The following is a 25,202-nucleotide window of genomic DNA, read 5'->3' on the forward strand; positions in this document are numbered from 1 at the left end:
CAGCCAAAAAGCATAAAATAGATGTGGTTGATAATATTTTTTCCAAGCTACAGATAGACTGACTTATCTGTAAGCCTAAGGCAAATATAATATCAATGATTACTTAAAAGAAAATGAAGATAAAAGCTCAAAATGAATAAAACTGTGCTAATTATAAATCACTTTGTTATGCATTACTGTTATTTATCTCTCTAGCTCTGTTTTCAGGCACTTCACCCACAAGAGATAAGCATTTGCTATTTCTAATATAATGTAACTATTTCCAATATTTTCTTTCTGCTTTATTCAAAGGACTCTTTGGGGGGAAAAAAAAATTGGAAAAATCAAAATGCGGTAGTTCTGTTAAACAGCGCACCCTTGTGGTTTATCTTACCACCTAAACAATAAAAATTACAGGATAAAGATATATCCAAAATTCTTCATGGACTTGGAAATGATTTTGCCGTGGTTTTTTCCAGTAATTTTTTTCCCAGCTTGGCATTACTTTTAATCAGTAAAAATAGTGCCTTTTTAAAATTTCAAATTCAAAATGAAATTGTTAAAATAGATATAAAATGTCTATAGTGATAACGACTCTCTGATTTTAAATTTAAAAGAAGCAAACAGTAAAATAAGTAAAATTCATCTATAAACTTATGTTTTGCTGAGTTTCCTGAATATTTTCATCTAACACTATAAAAAATTTCAATTCGGGGCTCAATTTTATTTATATGCCTTATGTAATGCACACTACCTTTTAGTTATTAGTCCTTAAGCTTTCAATACAACCTTGCCAAAATTCTGGCTTTTTTGTAAAAGCTTAAGAAGAATATTGCCAAGAATTACTTGGGCCAATTACTATAAAAGTAAATGTAAGCAATTTTTAAGTTATCCAAGTACTTCTGAAAATTTACCAGATCTACACATGAAATACTAAAATTTTATTGGACAGACATTCTCATTGTATATATCAATACTATACCTGACTGTGTGAAAGCTGTGGTTAAAAGTTTACTTATCAATTCTCTTGAACACCTACTATGTTACAGAATTTCTCTGTGAAACACAATTCCCACCCTCTGGTTTGGAAGAAAAAAAAGGGGGGAAATTTAACCATGCTATAAGCTTTAAACAATAAAATAACCTTAATGTTTATGTTTAGAGGATGGGGTACCCACCCCATAACATGTTATATCCATCAATGGAATATTTATTATGCAGCTTTTAAAAAGGGAAGCCCTTTATGTCCTGATAAGGATATCAAAAATATATCATTCAGTATCAAAAAGTGAGGTATAACATAATGCATGTAACATGTGACCATCTGAGAAAAAAATCATATGTAGGTTGAATATTGGCTGGAGTATATATAGATTATGTCTGGAAGAATATACAAGAAACTGTTAGTGGTTGCCTCTGGGCATAAGAATTTGCTAGCGGCAGGGTAGGAAAGGAGAATTTTCACTGTATTTTCCTTTTTATCTTTAGAAATATATATCATATGAATATACTATCTGCACATACACATAAATTAAAACAAAATAAAAAGGCACAAGAGAGACAAATTCAGAGAAAGTACGATCACTCCATCTGATAAGGCGCTAATATCCAAAATATATAAAGAACTCACACAACTCAATAGCCAAAAAAAAAAAAAATGCAATTAAAAAATGGGCAGAGGAACTGAATAAATATTTTTCCAAAGAAGATTTACAAATGGTCAATAGGTACATGAAATGGTGTTTAGTTAATCAGTAATCATCAGGGAAGCACAAATCAAAATTACATTAAGATACCACCTCATACCTGTTAGCATGGCTGTCATCAAGAATATAAGAGCTACGAAAAAAAAAAAGAATATAAGAGCTTCGTGCTGGCAGAATGTGGAGAAAAGGGGATCCCTGTGCACTCTTGGTGGGGATGTAAATTGGTGCAGCCACTATGGAAAACAGTACGGAGGTCCATCAAATAATTAAAAATAGAGCTACCACATGATCCAGGAATTGCACTTCTGGGTATGTATCCAAAGGAAATAAAAATAGGATACTGAAAAGATACCTGCACTCCCATGTTTACTGAACCATTATTCACAATAGCGAAGATATAGAAACAACCAAAGTGTCCATGTATGGATGAATGGACAAAGAAGATGTGATATGTTAAAAAAAATATATATGTGATACACACGTGTGCACACACTCACACACAGAGGAATATTACATCCATGAGAAAGAAGTAAATCCTGCCCTTTGTGACAACATGGATGGAACTTGAAGGCATTACACTAAATGAAATAAGCCAGACAAAGAATGGCAAATACTGCATGGTATCACTTATATGTGGAATCTAAAAAAATCAAACTCATAGAAACAGAGAGTAGAAAAGGTGGCCTGGGGCTAGGCGGTAGGGGAAATAGCAATTGGTAAAAGAGGACAAACTTTCAGCTATAAGATGAATAAGGTCTGAGGATCTAATGTAAAACATAGTGACTATAGTTGACAACATTGTATTATATAATTGAAATTCGCTAAGAGAGTAGAACTTTAATATTCTTAACAAAAAAAAAAGATAATATGTGAAGTGATGGATATGTTAATTAAATAGATAGTGGGAATTTTTTCACAATGTATTTCAAATTACCACAATGTGTACTTTAAATAGCTTACAATTTTATTTGTCAATTATATGTCAATACAGCTAGAAAGAAAGAGAGAAAGGGAGGGGAGGAGGGAGGGAGAGAGGGAGGGAGGGGGGAAGGAAGGGGGGAAGGAAGGGGGGAAGGAAGGAAGGAAGGAAGGAAGGAAGAAAGAAAGGAAGGAAAGAAGGAAAGGAGGGAGGGAGGGAGGAAAGCACAGCTCTCCATACCCACCAAATTGTTATGCTGGTAGAGGACCTTGAATGCCTAGAAAATAACAGCCAGCTATGCAAAGTTTCTGAACTGGGAAGTGACAATTATGAAATATAAATGTGGCAGCTTGCCACATTCTTTGTTTTCTGAAGACAAGAAGGGGCAAGACAAGTTAAGTCCTGACCTTCTCCTTACCCTCCTGGTCCTGGATTTCCCTGAGGCATGTTTTTAGCAGAGGGAATGGAAGAAAGGGACAAGGAGATATTGTGAAGGGAGACTGAATGAAGGGTTGGTCACTAATTGGATGTGAAAAGAAAAATAAAGAACATCAAAGATGATCTTGAGCTTTTCAATCTGAGAGTGAGGTTGATTTTAAATACGTGGATTTCCAGGTAGTGATGAGTCAATAAGCAACCGTGAGTTCAAACTGCAAGTGGAACAATATTGGGGCTGGAATACAAAGCTGACGTATTCATTTCATAGGGCTGCTGTAACAAATCGCCATGATTGGGCAACTTCAAACAACAGAAGTTTATTCTACCATAGTTCTGGAAGCTAGTAGCCTGAAATCAAGGTGTCAGCAGGGCCATAGCCCTCAGAAGGCACTGGGGGAGAATCCTTCCTTGCCTCCTCCAGCTTCTGGTGGCTCCTGGCATTCTTCGGCTTGTGCCAGCACTACTGCAGTCTCCGTCTCTGTCATCACATGGCCTACTCCTTTGTGTCTTTGTGCCCATGTCTCCCCTCTTATACCAACACCAGTCATTGGATTTGAGCCCAACTTAAGTCCAGGATTATCTCATCTCTAGATCCTTGACTTGGATGTATCTTTGGGGGGGACACTATTCAAAACACTACAACAAGAAACTCAACAAAGAATAGATGTTTTCTCTGAAAGAGTAAATAGAGGCTAATACCGTGGATTCAGGTACCTCCAAATTCAGAAAATGGGTAAAGGAAGTGGTGGCAAAAAAAAAAATAGAAGAGAGCTGAGATATAAGAAGAGAATTAGGACCAAGGAAGAGAGAAAGGACTTCCCTGGTGGTCCACTGGTTAAGACTCCATGCTTCTACTGTAGGTTCGATCCCTGGTCAGGGAACTAAGATCCCATATGCCACATGGCACAGGCCCCCCCTGCACCAAAAAAAAAAAAAAAAAAAAAAAAGGAAGAAAGAAAAATCAAGACCGAAGGGTGATCTATTCCATCAAATATGGCAAAGAACTTAAGAAAATAAGTGCTGGGATGCCCGGGAAGGGAAGAATTCGTATGAGCATACACATGTACATGTACACATACCCACAAACACACAATCACAAACAGAACCACAGCTTGTTAAGAATTTTTGTAATGAATAAATTTTAAAAAGTGGTTCTTCAGCTGCACTAGGGAAAAACAAATAATTCCAGGGTCCTACTAAATAATACATCAAAGAACTATCCACATGTCCAGATCAAAGGAAAAAATAACTAGAAAATTATATAAAGATGTCTAGTTTGCCAAAGGCAACATACTAAAAAAAAAAAAAAAATCAGTCCTTAACACGGGGGCATCAACTGGTCATAGAGCAGAGAGTGGGAATCAAAAGAAATGGCTTTTGTCGAGGTCACCAGTAGCATGGCCTAGAATTTTAAGAAGCTGACTGTTAGAAAGACAACGTAGACCTCTTCAGGCTCCCAACATAAAGGACATTTACTGGAATAGATTGGATGAAGTCATCTGGAATAAAGGTTTGTGAGCAGGGGCTAAGATGTATTTCTATATAAAGAAGAAGACAGACTTTGGTAACCACTCATGAGTATGATAAGTTATACTCTTACAGTACAGTTTTATGGTAATTAAAAATATAAAACAATCCTGAGAGTGCTACCTTTTAAATGATTCACTATGAAGAAATGCAAACTAGTTATGGCCACAAAATGAGGTCTCTGGGACCCTGATTTGGTCCCTGCCTCTCTCCTCACTCAAGCTCTGTTTCTTGCGCATGCCCAGACTTGCCACAGCCCTGACATTCACCGCATCTTTCCACGGGATTCCTCTTGCCTGACTACGGCACTCCCACATGCTTTTTAAGGCTGAATCCAACTACCAAGCAGTTACCCTGGAAAATTCTGTAGTAAATGATTCTATCATTTGAAAAAATAACTATCCTCCTGATGGGCAAGGTGAGATTTTATACCACAACCATTAGACAAGAGACCCTTACAGAAATAAGAAGACAGTTTAATAGACGATTTTCCAAATAACTACCGAGTTCCAACATTTTTTATGCTCATTTCTATCTAATCCAGTTGCTGCTTTCTAAAGACACATATGAGAGCTTATCAATTACAATTAAAAACTATAGTTAAAATTTTTCTAAGGTTAAGGAAGTACAGAAATGTTTATTAGTTGGTTGAGAAGTGTTCATTTACTTGAGCATTGAATTTACTAAGCTTCCAAGGGGGAAATAAAACCCTTCAACTAGATACAAGAAAACTTCTCGGTTTCTCAAATACCTCAAAATAAAATTTGCTCTCACAGTTACTTAAATCATTTGATTACAAGCAACAAAATGTATGGTCTCATGTTCAATCACATTTACTTAAAACTTCGCTTGTAATTCACCTGAATAAAGCAAGGAATGTACAGACTTCATAGGCATGAAAACTTGTTCACAAATGGATTTCTACAAAACAGCATGCTGCAGGAAAATTTGGGATTAAAGAGAGCAATAGTGAGAATGTTTAAGAAAAAGGTACACCTAGAACAGTGCCTTGAACATAAAAGTATATGATAGTAACTACAATATATGCTATATAAAGACTCTTTTTTATTATAGAGTATTTATGTATCAGGCAGACACAAGGATTTCTCCCCTGAGAATCTCAGAGTCTGGTCAAGACCTGACTATATCTAGTTAGAAACCCACGAATGCAACATAAAAATCTGTTGCTGTTTAAAAAAAAAAAAAGTGTTCAAAAATATGTATTTCGGGCTTCCCTGGTGGCGCAGTGGTTGAGAGTCCGCCTGCCGATGCAGGGGACACAGGTTCGTGCCCCGGTCCGGGAAGATCCCACATTCCGCGGAGCGGCTGGGCCCGTGAGCCATGGCCGCTGAGCCTGCGCGTCCGGAGCCTGTGCTCCGCAGCGGGAGAGGCCACAATAGCGAGAGGCCCGCGTACAGAAAAAAAAGAAAAAGAAAAAAAAAAGTATTTCCATTCCTAATACATGCATCATGCAAGAACCTCCAGTTGGGCCTTAATAAACCACGGCTTTAAGGTTTATGGATGATTTATTTGCTTGTATATAAAAGCTACTTAAAACTGACATATTTATTCTTTACTGCATTGCAGAACTCTACATATAGAATCTCTTCACAGTACCAATGTTATTAGTAACTAGTTATTCATCTTATTACAGATTAGTAACTGTTATTGTTAGCAGCCTATGTGGGAAAGGACAAGTTAGTTAAGAGGAAAAATAAAAAACTAAAAATAAAAAACAAAACAAATTTACTAAAAATTTTACAAAACAAATTTACTAAAAAAAAATTTACAAAACAAATTTACTAAAAAAAACTAAAAATAAAAAACAAAACAAATTTACGTACCTCCTCTGTTTCATGCAGACTTGTGGATTTCACCACACAAGAAGCTGGCCTCTCCTGGATGTGAGCAAGGTCCTGCGGGGCTCTCTGAGATCCTGGCATTGGAGGCAGTGGAGCACGCCTCTTCTTGGGTGCATCCGACGGCAGGGTGTTTGAAATATACTGTTTGGTCATGGTATTGCTCCTTGTAAAAGCTGAACGATGCTTACTTACTAGAGGAGTTGCAGGGGCACTGGCGGTCTAATAAAGAATGAAAAAGCAAAATCTACAGGTAATTCCAAGACGAAAAGCACGTGCACTTAAAAACAGAGTAGAAGAATCTTACAAAATGCTACATAAGAAAATACGTACTTGCTCCCGCTTTTTCTTACTGCGTTGAAAAAGGCTGAAAAACCCTTTATTTTCTTTATCCTTCATAAGGTCTAGGTTTTGTGATATTTGGCAGGTCTCTAAAATAGAAGAAAAGCACCTTACTTTTGCTTGAGGGGTTATATGTTCACCTCTGAGGTGAACTATCCCTCAATTACTTTCCCTTGATAACTTTATCTAATGATAAAAGCTACTAATTATGCTCTACTATGAACCACGCACTCTGCTCAGCACCTCATATTTTAATTAATTCTCAAAGCAACAAGCAAATTTGGTATTATTGTTCCTGTTCCACAGCAGAGGAAACTGAAGCGACTCAAGAGTCTGTGTTTTATCCATAACTACCAACATTTCAGAAGTAAAAAGGACACTTCGAATTAAATGAGATATGAAGTTGCTATCATACAGTTTGTCCCTTTGTTGATTTTGAGTTATATATTTTGTCTCAGAGCTAAACTATTCTGAAATATTTAATTCTCCAAAACATGATTCATTATAATTACTCAGCACTCTGTTAAATGTTTTAAAAACTTTATTTCTTTAATACAGTGGTTCTGAACTGGTGGTGATTTTGCGCGCACACACACGCACATCCCGCCAAAGACGTTTAACAAAACGTAGGGACAATTTCGGTTGTCACAACTGGGGGAAGGGTGAAGAGAACGTGCTACTGGCATATACTGGGTACAGGCTAGTGATACTGCTAAACAAACTACAATGCACAAGACAGCCCCCCGGAACAAAGAATTATCTGGCCCAAAATGTCAGTAGTGCCGAAATTAAACCACAATTTAAGCAGAATGGCAAACGTCAAACCTCAAAGTTGTATAGGTAATATTTCATTTTCTAAAAAGTGTTTCCTAATGTCAACTGAAAGGGCCAAAAACAATGACAAACCCAGTAGTGCTGAGTCACCCTTGCCCAGACTGTCTCTAAATACCATTTCCCACTAAAAAGGGACCATCTCAGGAGCCAACGTGATATGGTTTCTCCTGGCCAAAGTCAGGACAATTTGGGCATCATAAGAATATCTCAATAAATTAAAGCATAGCACATATGTTTAATTTCATGAATTCATAATGATACTAAAAATAACCCTGATTCTCACTGTCCATTGTTTTAAAAATTGATTAAGGGAAAGAATCACACTTTTATCCTCTCTTTTCTGAATGAACTCTATCTAGGTAGATAAATAGCTGACACAGGGAAATCTTCTTGTTTAGAAATATCTCAACTGATAATTAAAGGAATATTTGTAACAGATTATATTTATTTTCTAACTCCTAATTAACCAAGACATTGGCACTGATGTTCTCAGCAGCACTATTCACAATATCCAAAAGATGCAAACATCTTAAATGTCCATCAACAGATGAACGGATAAAGAAGATGTGGTACATATATACAATGGAATACTACTCGACCGTAAAAAGAATGGAACAATGCCATTTGCAGCAACATGGATGGACCTAGAGATTATAATACTAAGTGAAGTAAGTGAGGAAGAGAGAGACAAATACCATATGATATCACTTATATGTGGAATCTAAAATATGACACAAATGAATCCACCTATGAAACAGAAGCAGCCTCACAGACATAGAGAACAGACTTGTGGTTGCTAAGATGGGGGTGGGGAGGGGGAGGGATGGACTGGGAGTTTGGAGTCAGTAGATGCAAACTATTATATATAAAATGGATAAACAACAAGGTCCTACTGTATAGCACAGGGAACTATATTTAATATCTTGTGATAAACCATAATGGAAAAGAATATAAAAAAGAATGTATGTATATGTATAACTGAATCACTTTGCTGTACAGCAGATATTAACACAACATTGTAAATCAACTACAGTTAAAAAAAAAGACATAAGCAAAGATTATTGATGGCTAACATCAAAAAAAGATAACTTGTTATTACAGGTCTGTTAATGGAAATACACAATACCATCCATGAAATATTCTTACCAAAAATATCTCACCCAAATCTGATCAAGTCTCTAAATTTAACAATCAATTTACAGGAAGCAGAGGATAAAGAAACATGTTAAGTGGCACCACAGGATGCAATCAGCAAAATTCTGAATGTGGGAAACACCATAAGACAAATGACCTGGTTTCTTCAACAGATAAGTTGCAAATTTTAAAGAGAGAGAGACACACAGGAGTAGGGATTTATAAATTTTGAAAAGATTTCTCCTATGAAACACATATGGGTTTTATGGTAAACCACAGTATAATTTCAGTGACACTGGAGACAAAGTACTATATATTGACACTTGTGGGATATATCTGTAGCAGAACTTACAGCTCAATGTAAAGTCTCAAATACATAGCCCTTTCTTAGGAGTAAATGTATAGTCTTTTTATTTAAAGGAAATGTTTAAAAAATTAAATAAATTATGACAAAGTAGGAGTTACTCCATGGAAGCAAACATAGTTAACACCAATAAATACATTAATGCAATTTTCCTCAATAAGACACTAAAGGAGAACTATATTTCACAGATTAAAACTTCATAAATCTTACGCTTCAAATATTAAATAAGCACTATGCATGCTATACAATGCGGACAATGCTAACAATTAATAGTAATAGACATGTGGACAGCACTTTGTGGTTAAAGATTTTTTCACAAGCCTAACTCACTCTTTAGAACAATCCTATGAGGTAGGTGTCACAAGTTATTCTGATTTCTTTTTATAAGTTAGGGAATGTAAAGAATTGGAAGTAGATGGTACTATCTCATTACACATCTGAGGCCTTAGTGATGGTGACTAGAAAGTCTGAATAACTTGCACCAAGAAAAACAGACATTAAATAGTAGAACTGAATCCAGTATCCATTTAAAGATGATGTGTACTACCTCTGACTTTTTTTTTTTAAGAAATGCTACTATTTCATTTTAAGATAGACTCCTCCACTAACTGAATGTAGATATACAATTAAATTTAGTTGGAACAGTAAACAGAAAGTTCACATGGTGGTGCAGTACAATAACTATAACCAGAGTACTCATGTAGTTATTTTTGGTAAAGCAATTTCCAGGCATCTGGGCATCCTCTACTCTGGTTAACTCCTAAGTCTTCACCTAAAGCTCACTTTCAGGGATCACTACAAGTCAGAGTTAAACACTAAGACAAGGAGTTGAGCTTACTTAGAAAAGCAACTCAAATACTGTAGTTTCCTATTTCCCAAAGAGAGGCTGTAAATAATTGCACACAAAGTTCTAAGCCTTCTGATAATATCGGACAAAATAAGGAGGCAGGAGCATTTACAACATTTGGATTGACCCTGTAGATTTTGACACTGTAAAAGGAGCTTTTTTTACATTTTCCTGTTACAATCTCTTAAGATTATGTTCACAACATTTAATACTCTGCATAAACCACATACTTTCTTTTAGCTGGAGGGATATTAGAAATCAATGCATTCAACACCTTCAAACTGAGACCAACAAGATTATGGAATTTGCTTTCGGTTATGTATGTAGAGACTGGCAAAGTTAGAAGCAAAAGCCAAGTACAAGTAACAGAATGCTGTTGCTGGAAGAACCAGAGGACACTTTTTCCTACCTCTAGATTATTATAGAAGTGGAAGTTGAGATCCACACAAATAAAGCATTTGCCCTATCAGTTTGCCAATGAGCTTGAAAGCTAATGTAGTGTCAGAATTAACATGCCTATCTTCTGATTATTAGCCGGTATATACTTTACAAACATAAGAATTTTCAACTCCTTTGATTAGGCTAGTCTTCATGACAGCCGCTAAAAATAATCACACTATTACTGATGTGGGCTTAATTCTTGGAATTGCGAGGCTCATTGTGTTATAAAAAAAATTGGAAGTGGTAAAGAAAGAAGATTCCAATAATCCAATAATGTATAATGTGTACACTTTATTGTTTTTTTTAGTAGGGGGTAATTATTATAGTAATCAATTATCTGAGCCTATCCATTTTAATGGGGAAACAGATTTCCAGACTTTATTATTAATGGCTAATTTTTAATAAAGCTTTCCTCTATGAAAGTAATACATTTCCATTAAAAAATTCTATAATATAAAGAAAAGAAGGATATATATAAAATAGACCTACTGTATAGCACAGGGAACTCTACTCAATACTCTGTAATGACCTATATGGGAAAAGAATCTAAAAAAGAGTGGATATATGTATAACTGATTCACTTTGCTGTATACCTGAAACTAACACAACCTTGTAAATCCAAAATTTTTTTTAATAAACTTTAAAAAAAATAAAGAAAAGGAGGATGAAAAAAATTCACCCATAGCCCTACCACCTAAAGGTATCAACTCTTAATTTTTTTTTGTATTTCTTTTCAGAAATTTCATGTAAAAGCTTTTTTTAAAACATACTGTATTAAACATTTAAAAAGCTTTAAAAGCTGATTTTAGCATAAGCACTTTCCATGTTATTACAAAATATTCACAAACAATTTAACGGTTGCAAACATTTCCTATGATGAATATACCCTTATAATTCTGAATAACTGTTTCAAAAGAAATAATCTGAAACTCTTCCATGGAACCACCAAGTTATCAGTATATGTACACAATAAAGATCGTAGCAACATCACTTTCTGTCTGAGAGTCAAGAGTATGTTGTTATTCTTAAGATGATATTAATTTTCAAACAATTATTGAAATGTAATTACTGAAATTAAATTCAGAAATCAAGGTAGGGGGCTTTAAACTATTTTTCAGGAAATAAAACCCAAAGACTTTCTAAATTAAAATCTTTTACAGAATGTACATATTAGTAATGATAAGAAAACAGGTAAAATTAGCAGCTTGTTTTCAATTTACCCAATAGAAATAGAGATTTCATATTATAATCTTGTTTTCAATTTACCCAATAGAAATAGAGATTTCATATTATAATCTGTTGCTACTGATTCATGTGTCTTACCTTGGAAAGATGACTTACTGAAGGCAGTAACAGAAGTGGCTACAGAAGGAGGGGGTAAAAGAGGGTAAATTGGCTGAAAAGATAATGTTTGTTCAAGTATAAAACATCACTGAGTTGAAATAGTCATTTATGGATTATTTAAAGCCACAACCTCAGGATAAAGTTTGAAGTTCTCTATACACAGCGGATGTAAGTAATCATTCTTCACTAAACTTTTATTTCTCCTAATAAATCAGATTTGTGTTGAATAAACTTTCATTTACCTATCAGACATCATAGAAACCAACATTATCTAAAATCTCCAAATTTTAATACATTATTTCTATAGATTTACACTCTAAGCTATTCCTATTTAGAAGATTTTTGTAAGTAGACTGATTCATTTTATAAGCCAGTTGATTTTGGGTGCTGAACTTAGAAAAAAATTTGTCAAGAAACTCCCAAATTTGAAAGATAATTAAGACTCAGACAAATCCATGGTGAGTCTATTGTAAATTCACACTTCTTTAGAACAACGACTTTACATGTAAACTTTAATTTTCTGTTTAAATCTTAAAACCACAAAGAATTAAGTTAAATTACAGCCCAAATATTCATAGGTAGGTGGAAAGGTGTAAGATGTGGATGACAGCTAAGAAAGACGTGTTTTTATTCCAATTTGAATAACTGAACTCAAGTTAAATTTTACTACATTTAGGTTTCTCTTCTTATTCCCAGTGACATGTATTGACTTTACTACCGGATCCATTAACGTGCCATTATGAACTTGAGAACACTTACACATAAACACAAAACATGCACATATATGCACCAAATGAATAACATGAAAAGTCTACTTACCTCTGCTGACATCCATGGCATATAATTCTCTTAGTCCCAGCTCATTAAGAGATTTTGTCAAGTCGAGGGACTCCTGAGACTGATAGTCCTTCAATAATAGTGTATGTAATGGATCAAACTCACATTTGCTGCATATAACAGGGGCAAGTTCTTCAAGTGGTGCATGTGGGCTAACTCTCACTATCGTCTTCTGCGTTTTCTTAAAATTGATCACTACTCTCACAGTTTTCTGAAACACAGATTAAAGCCAGAGTTATACCATGATTTACTGAAACAAACTTTCTACAATGACATCTAGAACAATGAGATAATCTACAATTATATAGTGGTATGATAAACAGTGTTTTTCTACTTTGTTGTAAAATTTTCTTTTTGATTAATGTTACTTCCTAAATCCAAACCAGATTCTTAGAAATAGTTTGCTTATTAAGTAATATAGATTAAATTCATAACTCTTGTAAAGTATTAAGTAGATTTAAATCCAAAAAGAAACATAAAAGCCTCATATCTAGTCCTACAGATGTTTTTGCTTTATTCCATATAATATTTACTTTATAATTAGTAAACAGGGCTTCCCTGGTGGCGCAGTGGTTGAGAGTCCGCCTGCCGATGGAGAGGACACGGGTTCGTGCCCCGGTCCGGGAAGATCCCACATGCCGCGGAGCGGCTGGGCCCGTGAGCCATGGCCGCTGAGCCTGCGCGTCCGGAGCCTGTGCTCCGCAACGGGAGAGGCCAAAACAGTGAGAGGCCCACGAACCCCCCACCAAAAAAAACAACCAAAAAAACAAAATTAGCAAACATACATAATAATAGAATTATATATGTTTTATTCTATTTTTTTTAGTTGAGAAATATTTATCTTTCTAATGGTCAGTTGTCTCAATGAAAAAAACAGGAATATTTTAATTAAGACATTAACATTTTTGAACTTCTCTTATTTGAGGTAGGATAAACGAGTTAATCCATTATAAAGAGCTTAACACAGTGTCTGGCACATGGTAAATTATCAATAAGTAAACATTAACTATTGTGACTACCTATTGTTGTTGTCACTATTATTATTACTACTTTGGTTAATTTTAATATATTAGTAAAGGATATTATATAGTCCTCATTTAAATATTTAATACTGCTAATTCAAAATTATTGAGAAGATTTTAAGCATCTCCACATTTTAATGTAACTGAATTAAATTCTATATGTAAATGGAATTTAGAAACGTGACCATCTTAAGTGAAATCTACAGATTGCAGATCTTCAAAGTTTAACATGTATTCATAAAACTAAAATACCATATATAGTCCCATGTTATAGCATAAATAATACTATTTCCATTTAGATAAGTAGCATGTATATCTTGCTAGAAAATAGCCCAATATCCTGGTGAATATTTAATATTCATATTTTATAGAAAGCAAATGTTTTAGTATTGTCCAAAAAAGTTAATTTTTTGAAGAAAATATGAGAATGTATTACTCAAGTCATATGTAAATGAACTAATTTAATATGTAAACCTTCATATATTTTGTGAAGTTAAAAATGGTTAATATCATTCCTAATGAAAGAATATTTCTAGAAACCCATAAACTTCTACCCCTGTTGCTTACAGAAAAAGAACAATTTTATAAATAAAGGAGAACTGATGATATTAGAATCACTGTGGTTAAAAATTTTTGCTTAAAATTCATACATCACAGAAAACTGAGCCATCATGTAGCTCAAATTAACAATAATTTAAATAAATTACAACTATGGCTTACCAAGTACAGAGAAGCCAAAAAATTATTTTAATAAATTCTTAAAGGAATTTGTATTAAAAGAGTATAAAACCTTTTTTTAATATAAACTTTTTAAAAGAGTACCTTAAAATATAGTCATAATTGTCAGATTCTGATACTATCATATAGGTCACTTTAGAGCATCTAAAATCTGAAGTATTCCCCAAATTCTAGTTAATCCAAGGATAAACAACTAAGTGAATTGTAAACAAAGTGGCCCAGGAAAACACAATAGCCACATTTACATCGAATTTGACCAGGAAAGGCAATTTTATTTCATTTGCAATGAGCTGCAGATAATGACTAAAAAAATCAACTTAGTATTTTAGCTGTAAGACACCAAAATTTACAGTGAAAATCTTACCTCTGGTATTATAGGTATAGGTTTTTTCTTATCCAAAATTTTTGGCTTTAAAATTACTTTTTCTACCTCCAACATTCCTATTGGTGTGTTTGGCTTAAATTTAATGGGGTTCTTTTCAGCTGACAGCAGATCAATTGTGTGACTTGATGGATTTAAGTGATACTGTGCACAGAGGAATATCAACAAGTCCATCATAGGTTTACTGTAAAACAAGAGTAATGCTGATCATAGAACAATTTCATTAACTGTTACATTTATTGTTTCAAGCATTTTTCCTAGGGCCTCTTGTCCTCAGTAGATAAAACAAGGCTGCAAAATACTATTTGTGAAAGCAGCTTAAAAATCTAACTACAAGATATTTAAGCAGACAAAATTATAATAGTTTAAAACTTCTGAATAGTATTCAAGAGAGCTTGGATCCTTGTGTTGGTTTAAAAATTCTGTATATTTTATCTGCCAACTTGTCTTCATATCATAGATTTCAGTAGAAGGAAAAGCCCTTCCTTATCCGATGCTTCTTTACAATGTCATTTGGAATATGAGCAATCTTTAGCTTATAAACTGGTTCTCATAAGCATAAAGTATTCTCACCCTTTGGGCTTTAGAAAGCATAGAAAGAATCTACACGAGGAAGCCCACAAATCCTAAAGAAGAGTGTCATACAGATTTCTTAATTCATTCAAACAGCATTTAATATTTTCTAGGCACTGGAGACACGGTACAACTGTTATGGCATACCTTCTCTCATAGATCTAATACTCTGCTAGATGGACTAGACCAAATGTCAGCAAACCACAGTCTGCAGGTCAAAGTGGGCCCACAGCCTGTTTTTTGTAAATAAAGGTTTACTGGCACACAGCTGTGCTCATTTGTTTACATAATATCTAGGGCTACTTTTGTGTTACAACGGCAGATTTGAGTAGATGTGACTGAAACTTTACGGCCCACAAAACCTAATATTTTTACTATCTGGGTCTTGACAGAAAAAGTTTATGGACTCTTGTGCTAGACAATGAAAAAATAACCAAGTAAATGTATGAGATAATTTTCAATAGTGATTAAGTGTTAAACACTAATGGTAATACATAACCTATCTCTATAGGGAATTGTTAATCCAACCTGAGATTCAGAGACACTTCTTAATTTTTTGCTTCCCTTTCCACAGACTCCAACTGTTGACACAGACTTTTGTTTCCATTCACAGCATCAACAGAACAGTGTGGTCTCCAATTCTTTTTCTTTTCTTTTTTTTTTTTTTAACATCTTTATTGTAGTATAATTGCTTTACAATGGGGTGTTAGTTTCTGCTCCAATTCTTTCTTAACTGTCAGCCTTTAAGGAAAGCACGCCAAAAAATCTTTTGTATTATGTGCTTTCCTCAAACATCTGGAGATCCTAAGCTATTAGATTGTATTTAAGACGGAGGCACTAAAACACTGTGTAAAAGTCCTATTTTCATGAACTGAGGTATATAGGTTGATGGGCTTCATTTGAGGGTAATCAGGCGGCCAGCTATTTTTTTTTTCCAATGGGAGGTATAACTATCAATAAAAAATAATTCTCCAATTTCTTGAGTAGATATATGAACCCAGCTACCAGTTTTTTAGAAAGTTGACAGGGAAATGAGGCTAAAAATCTCACTGTTCAGCATGCTATTTTTAATTTAGTAATCTGTTTTCATATGCACCTCATTCGCAGTCTCCTAAGTGGAACTCCCAGGTAGATAGCCTCTCTGGTTCAACATTCAGACAGGCAGTGTCCTGCTGGGGAAGGATTAGTTGTCTGGCACTGTGTGGTCTTGAGGTCAAACACTTTCTATAGATTTTCAAACCATCCCCTGGATTCAGACCCTACCTCACCCTCACCTTCTACGGTCGTTGCCCATTCTTAAGCCATTCCAGTTGATTTGGGAAAAAGAGGTATATTTCATAATAGTACACTCACCTCCCTTCTCTCTCCCACATACAAGTTGTACCCATTATACATATACCAAGAAAAATAAATAAATAAAAGACTAAGTCCCTCAGTAAAAAAAATGTTCTCTGGAATATGTTTCAATACCCAAAATACATTTCCCATATCTTTATTAAATGCTTGCACAGTAATATTTAGGAGTTTTATGTCCTTCTCTTGAGCTATCTAGTATGTTCATACATAAATTTTCTATAATTTCCCAAATTTTGGCTTTGTATAGTACATATTTAATTTCATTGAGAGAAAAACTAGCATAATGGTATTGTTGAAGTTCATTTTTTCGTAACATAGTACTCTATGATAGCAATTTGATTCCCCGTACCGATTCTAGATTTGGAAAATGGTACTTCTTTCCCTGATAGTAAATAAACTTAAGAAGGATTAGGTAATGCCTAGAAAAATACAATATAATTACAAATACAGTTAAGCTGGAAGAGGAGAGAATTTTCACTGCCAACTAAATGGAGAGCTGTCCACTGTGGTCTACGAGTAAATGGTGCTACGTTCAGATTATATTTCTCTTTCTCTCTCTATATAAATGTGCCAACTAATTCATGGAAAAAGTCTAAACTTTACACTTCAAACATCTTTTACTTTCTTAAATGTACAGTTCTTTAGAGTCTCTGCCGGAAATATACACTAAAAGTTAACAAGACAAAAATAGTGATTAGTTTAAAGTTTTGTTTTGTTAATCCCTATTTTTGTGCTACAATTTTTTCATCCCTTTATGTACAAACATATAAACCTTTAAGGAAAAAGATACTTAAAAAATTTTTAAAGATAATAACAATTTGACACCCTTATTTAAACCTTCTGATATGCCTTAATGAATTACTGTATTTCTATCTGTGATATATAAATTTTCTAATTTAATAAAGGTGATGGATAATGGGCCAAGAATATTATAATTATGGCCTATTCCTTTAGTCAATATGGTCATCTACAATCTTTGCACACTATAGTATATATAGTATACTATACTTTTTTTGTAGCCAAAACGTTGCATGCTGACTAGAACCTTTGAACTCACTGCCTAAATGTCTTCTAATAAACGACTCTTGGAAAGGCAAGTAAAAGTTACAGATCTTCTTTATAACCTTATTCTCTCATTCTATAATTACAGGTTCAACTTTTTATTCAATAATTCCAGCAGCCAATTTTGTCTGGAAAATATTCCTATTCCCAGGCAGATAAATGCAAAAGACCAGAAAGTTCTCTAACAGACAAAAATACAGATGGGGACTTAATACTGCCTATGATAATGATATTTCAAATTTCTGGGGAAAGAACTGAACGTTCAGTAACTGGTATTGGGAAAAATCTGATGTTAAAAAAAGCTATGTATCTACCTTATTCCTTACACTAAAGTAAGCCCAAGTGGACCAGCTATATAAATATGAGAATATAATTCTGGGCAGGGGGAAGTGGGGGAACCAAAAAGAAATCCATCTTCATGTAGTTTATGTTCTAGAGCAGGGCTGTCCAACAGAACTTTCTGCAATGATAGAAATGCTCTGTATCTGTCCTGTCCAATACTGTGGCCACTCACTGCATGTAGCTACTGAGCATCTGAAATACATTGAGCTAGTGGACTAACAAACTGAATTTTTCATTTCACTTAAATTTAAATAGTTTAAACACACATGTGGTGAGTGGCCACTGTATTGGACAGAGTAGCTCTAGTGCACTGATTCTCCAGTGTGATTCACAAATCAGCAGCATCAGTGTTGCTGGGAACTTGTTAGAATTGCAAATTCTCAAGCCCCAGTCCAGATCATTGAATCGGAGACTCTGGGGTTGAGGCACGGGAATACGTGCTTTGACAAGCACTCCAGCTGATTCTGACACATACTATAGTTTTCAAACCAGTGATCTGGAGACAAGAGGATAAAGAAACAAGTAAATTATATAGTATACCAGATAATGATAAATGCCATGATGAAAGTAAGATAAGGAAGGAGATTAGAAAATGTCCTAACTGAAAAAATGACATTGGAAAAGAGACCTGAATGGAATGGGATACTGGGGAAAGAGTGTTCCAGGCATAGTTGACAAGTGCAAAGGCCCTGAGGCAGCAGTGTGCTCCACATGTTTAAAGAAAAACAGAAACCAGCCTGCTGGGGTAAAAACAGTAGACATGATATTAGAGTGATTTTCTTATAGATCTGGAAGGCCTGGTGAAGACTTGGGATTTTATGAAGTGAGGTAGAAAACCACAAAAGGGTTCTGAGCAGTGATGGGATCTATTTTACATTTTTAAAGGATAATATTCTGATTGCTGTATTCACAGTAGCCTGAGGTTACAAAGCTATTGCAAAAATTTAGGTGAGAGAAGCTGATAGCTTAGACTAGTCAGGTTCCAGATATATTTCATAAGGAGGTGATAGGATTAAATCGAATGCGGGAAGAAAAGGGTAAGATGACACAAGAGACAGAAAGAGGAGCCAGCCAATGGGAAGAGGCCAGGATTGCAGGGACACTACCAAGTGGCAGCGTTGCTAAAAGGACTCCATAGAAGGCCTAAAATGCTCATTTAAGTTATTTGGTATGTGATATACTTACTAACCTCTCCCCGGTGACCCGCAAACCATCGCTATGGTCCTGGTAGCTTTGAGAGGGGTTAAATCAAGGAGAGAAAGGACATTTCAAAAAGTAGAGACTGGAAAATAAGAATCCAAAAAAAGGATATAAAGTCCAAGCCAGAGGTGGCTCCAAGAACATAAACCCTTGGGAATTGACAATAATATTATAAAGGGTATTTATGGAACAGGGGTTCAGGCCAATCTTTCAGAGACCTCAAAGAGCAGAATGACCTAAAGATGTTATCTGGGTTCCATTTATACCTAGATGTGAACTCCTCTCTAGCAGGACCACCTCTTAGCAGACTTTCTTCCCAGGACCTAATACAATGTAGGTCAGGGTCATTGAATGTGAATTTATAGGAACCAATGATTATTTATCTCTTAGGTAATTTTGCTTAAACATCCACGAGTTCAAACACATAGCAGATAATATGCATTTGAGATTTCTGTTCAGTGTCTGATGCATGAAAAGATGAAATTGTTGAAAGGAGATTCACATGCTTTAAAAAAAACCCACATAGGTGAGAAAACTGTTTTGCTTTTTGTTTTTTAATTAACAAACTTGACTAGTAGCACTGTTGTGTCTAAAGCCAGTACATCTTTACACAGAAGTGGGATATAAGCATTAAGTTGGGCTAAGACCTTATCCGAAAACAGCCTCAGACCAGTTCAATTGCTTGAAATATTTAATTGAAAGCTCAGCATTTGGCACCAAAAGCACAGAAGAGATGACCCTGACCTTGCGGATTCTGAGGGTGGGAATTACTGACCGGCTCTACCATAAAGGAGCTGTAACACTATAAAGGCAGGACATTAACTTTTAAGCAGGCCCTGCATGCAATGGGGCTGCTTTGGGGGATTAACTAGTCACAAAGTGCTCCCACAGAATACGAAACCGTCTCTTGAGTGTAGTTTAGAATTATCCACCTGAATGCCAAGTTACTTCTACCAAAAACAGCAATTTTGGTTTGAGGATAATTATCCTAAGCTGATGCACCTAACAGCAGTTGGCAAAAAGGTTTAAGCACGTGATCACCACAGGAAGGATGCTTGTTCTCCTGTTTGCTAAGGTAGGAGCACATGCCAGCAGTCTACCTGCAGCCCGAGCCAGATAATTAAAAGTTGAAAAGGACTGGCTGAATTTGTTCATTACTTCTTCATTCAGATAAGAAAGTCTTTTCTTCCTCTATACTACCACATTACTTTCAATTTTGGTTTATTATTTAAGAGTCTGCTTTGCATTATTTACAGATTTTTTTCTCTTATGACTGCCTAGAGGGCCGATTTAAAAAAAAAAAAAACTCTTTAGAAACTCTTCTTTGAAATGGAAGAAATCCCTATGAGATTTCCCACTCCTTATAGAAACAAACGATCCCTTGCATTAACTTCATACCTATTATCTCATTTGAGCTCACAACCACCACAAAAGCTACTCCCACTTTACGAATGAAAAAATTGTCGTTAGAGAAGTTACATAAACAGATTATGAGAAGCATAAATAGAATTAGGGTGCAGTCAGGATCAAAATGTTCTGACTCCTAATCCAGCCACATTTTAGCCTCATGATCCCATGAATCAGGATTCAGGAGAGGGTGGATGGTTTGCAACAGGCTATCTGCTATCTGCTGCAGTTCTACTTCATAGATTGATGGCATCACAAAATTACCCCCTAAAATCCTCCAGTGACCCTTCCTGCATTCATGACACATATTAAGGGTAATCTTGTCCTAGTTTTACTACCTGCTAGATAAGACAAGACTTCCCATTTTTGTGTTTTTAAGATCCACTTGGATATCAAAAATGAAAGTCATGATTCGCCAAAGAGCTTTCAGATCAGCTCCAACAACTATGTAGGTGAATTTCCAAACCCTAGAGGTGCTTAAACAAAGTCACTTACCAATAGGGTTGCAATGAAATTTATCATCCAATCTGGACACCTGAGATCGAAAGAGGGGCACTATTAGTAATTACTCTGGGATAATAGGTACAAACAGGGACTGTCATAGGAAAACGAAGATGATGATGATAAGTCTTTTTTATGACTAGATGGATTTCAAGCATCTGATAAGGGGTTGAACCCGAATGAGTAAGATTCTGCCTTAGTATGATTCTTTAAATCTACCCCAGTATCTAATAAGGTATTTTACCCATTCTCGATACATGCTCAAAACTGAGTTGAGTTGAATTGGTTCCAGCTGTCCCTTACAAAGGCATACCAACAACCCAATTAAACTTACCAATAACAGTATAGGAACTTTTAAAACATTCTCCATTGTTACTGATGTTTATTTATCTTAAGCTAACCCACCTCGTTTAGTAATGAGTTCAGGAATGAAGCTAACCCACCTAATTCGGAATGAGTTCAGGAATGCTAACTATGCTTGTGTGCATGAGATGAAGCGGATCAGGGAGATAAAACAAATAAACCTAATCTCAAAGTTGAGAGTGCTTACTGAATTATGCAATAGGAAACATTTTGAAGAAAGTAACACACAATTTAAATTCGAAGACAATAATAGATCAGGGTAGTATTCAATTGATAAAAGGTCATATCAAATACTAGAAACAGATATTTCTCAAAGCAAAAAAAAAAAAGTTGAAATTCTCCACTTTAAACTCTCCTTGATCATTTATTTTGGATATTATATTTGAATCTAATTATAAACAATTACCTTTATAAAAACTGTGATTTAGGAACACACCTATTAAACATACATACATACCCCTTATAAAAAGAGAAATACCACAAATATATCTCACTGCAATTGGGACAACTCAAATATGGGCAAAGGATAAGATAAAATGTTACTGACATGAAAGTTAGAAATTATTAACAGAAAAAAAAGGCAAGTTACAAGATAGCATGTACAGTATGATGTCATATTGGCAAAAGAGGAAAAGGTTCCTATATAGGTATATGTGTAGATATACAATTGTGAGTGTGTGTGGTGTATGTCTATGTATATGTCTGTGTGAGTAAAAGGTTATATACCACAATGTTAGTAACTGTAATCTTTCTCCTTAATAATGACATGGTGTTTTAAGTATTTTTTCTGGCTTATCTGTCTTTTCCTACTTTCTGTAAGGCCCAACCATTGCATTTATAGTCATAAAAAATTAAAAGTAAAATTAGAAGGGTCATTGTTATAAGGTGTAGATGCCAGGGAAGGAAAGGGATGAGGGTGGCCCTCCTAGGACTTGGAGGGCATTTGTTAGTATTCTGTCACTGTTTCTCAAACCAGGAGAGCGATCAGCCAACAGAGGCTTACGTGCTGCCTGGCTCAGGACAGTGGGGGAGTGCCAAAGCCTGGAGTACAGGATTCCAACTAGGTAGAAACTCAGGCAGGACTGTTACACTTAAATAACTTAACAGCTAAAATTCCAACTTTTATTTTAAGCAGGTACAATTGAAAAAGTATCTAAACCAAAATTGAAAGCATCCTTATGGAGTTCAATGTGATTATGCCATGCAACCGATTTTTAGCAGTATGTTTTTGAAATCTATTACCCTATTATATGATGTATTCATCACACATCTGTCATTTGACATTTTTCAATAAATATAAGAATGATACGAAATTCTGAAACTCTTCTGCAATCCATACCGTTCGTTGTATTACTGGGTTTTTTTTTTTTTTGGAGAGGGGTGAGTTAAAATTGACCCACATTGATCCAGTAATTTCTTGTTGTTTTTCATAGTCTACTTTTTTCCAATAGGTGGCACTGTAGTCCATGTAAAACTCTCCTGAGCTAGTTCTCTGACCCACCCAGTGCCCTTCAAAACTCTGGTCTTAAATAAAGGCCAGAGATGTGAGGTGACTTGCTTGACATCACATAGCAAATTATGTAATAAACCGTAGAGCCTGAGATTTCTAACTTCAAGTTCTATGCTTTGTGTTTTCATTCCTGGTATTCTAAGATTTGCTCATATCAAAGCAAATTCCTATTTATGGTATTCAGGTCATAAAATATCGTAAGTAACAGGAGAGAGAGGATGCTGATATACCCATAGAATGCTCTCCCTATAGGCTAACAAAGAGGGTTAATGTCAATCTTTTACCAAATTCCCAAATGAAAACTGCTTTTAAAGTGTCCCCAGAGAAAGAGGAAAAAGGAAAAATACTTATTCAGTGAGAATGACACCTGACTATAAGGTAAGGACCTACAGTGATGTACAAACATACCTACATACTTCCTTTTTCTCTGTAGTGTCTATGCCAGTTTAGCCTATAAACTCATTTTCATTAAAAATTAACTTTTCCCAAGTACTGGTAGACACTACCACTTATGCTATTGCATAGTGTGGTACTTTCTGAGGAGCACAGCCCCTAGGCAGCTTGCCTCTAACGGTACTATTCTTTAATGCTCACTTTTAATAAGGCACAGAGCTGCTTTGCCTGGTGAAAAAAGTTGTTTACTTGACCAGCACACAGATACAAACACACACACACACACACACACACACAGAGATATACACATATACCTGTACTTCTTCCTTCAATCCAATCATTCGTAATAACAGGACACACAGAAATGCCCAAGAGTTTTCAGGCTGCCACTCAGCCATCTTCAATGTAAGTCAAGGATCGCAAAGGCAAGATAACAGACATCGGGTGACTTTCGGTCACTAAAGAGGCGATATCACCAAGCTCTGGTACCAAAAGATTGGTAAGCCTGCAGAAGGCTCCTAACCTGATTCAGGATAACAAGTTTTTAGTTTGCCCCTGAGCATAAAGTCTATTACCACCTCCAATCTTATTGTGTTCCTTAATCCGAACAAGCTCTTTGGTGAAAAATCAATGTACAAACAAGTGCATTCTTCTGAAAATAATGCTGTGTGTTACATTCTTGAAAATGAAAACATTCTGAGCATATCTCTGCATGAATTGTATAAGAAGAGAGGGGAGGGCTTCCCTGGTGGCGCAGTGGTTGAGAGTCTGCCTGCCAATGCAGGGGACACGGGTTCGAGCTCTGGTCCGGGAAGATCCCACATGCCGCGGAGCAACTGGGCCCGTGAGCCACAACTACTGAGCCTGCGCGTCTGGAGCCTGTGCTCCGCAGCAAGAGTGGCCGTGACAGTGAGAGGCCCGTGCACGGCGATGAAGAGTGGCCCTCACTTGCCACAACTAGAGAAAGCCCTCGCACAGAAACGAAGACCCAACACAGCCAAAAATAAATAAATAAATTTAAAAAAAAAAAAAAAAAAAGAAGAGAGGGGATCTTTTTAAAAATCTTTCCCAAGAATACATTTTGAGAAGCAAAACTTTTCTGAACAGTTAAATGAAGCATATGATAAGTTTCTAAATATTTATTTCAGGCTCATATTGATATTATTCTCCAAAGGAGATATATATATAATACTATCAAAATAAATATAAGATACAAAGAATATTTAGACAAATTAAGAAGAGATGGTCTCAAAAAATTAAATTAGAGATCCTTCACAGTAACATATGGAACTCTGATTTAGCTAAGAAAACCTTATGCCCTTAAACTTATTTAAAATGATTCTTCTGTAGTCCCCCACTAAATTCCTGTATCATTTTGTTGAAAATTTTCCTATTCCATTTATGGTAACAAAGCCCAGAAGAAATTTAAGTTATCTATGGGTCTTCACATAGGTAGCTAACATTTTTCAGAAATAGAATAAATTTTTCTATTTGTACATTTTTGTTTTTGTTGTTATTGTTCAACGTTGGTTTTTGTTTTTGTTTTTTTAAATAACGGGGCAGCATTTGCTGCAACCTTCAAGATACCCCAAATCACACTCTTAAGATATCCTGAACCGCCTTCTGAAATATCTGGAATCACTCCTGAGATATCCAGAATCACACTCCTGAAATATTCCGAATCACACAACCACTTGTGATTATAAACATTTAATATTAAAAAAAAATTACTCATACTGTCTACAACTTGAGTCATTCCTGAGTGATAAAACTATTAGGAAC

The 25,202-nt window shown here is 35.3% G+C and overlaps 1 protein-coding gene across 1 annotated transcript in view; it reads right to left on the reverse strand.

Annotated features, from left to right (window-relative positions):
* COBLL1 (cordon-bleu WH2 repeat protein like 1) overlaps window positions 1-25,202 on the reverse strand; it is a gene marked incomplete at its 5' end in the record, with an annotated part of 159,768 nt that overhangs the window by 35,199 nt on the left and 99,367 nt on the right. Inside the window, 5 exon segments of the mRNA XM_079923651.1 lie at window positions 6,414-6,650; window positions 6,762-6,859; window positions 11,714-11,752; window positions 12,554-12,782; window positions 14,696-14,897. Coding sequence (XP_079779777.1) covers window positions 6,414-6,650; window positions 6,762-6,859; window positions 11,714-11,752; window positions 12,554-12,782; window positions 14,696-14,897 — 805 coding nt within the window.

The sequence above is a fragment of the Stenella coeruleoalba genome, assembly GCF_951394435.1.
Source record: "Stenella coeruleoalba genome assembly, chromosome: 6".
In the NCBI taxonomy this organism is placed as follows: Eukaryota; Metazoa; Chordata; class Mammalia; order Artiodactyla; family Delphinidae; genus Stenella; species Stenella coeruleoalba.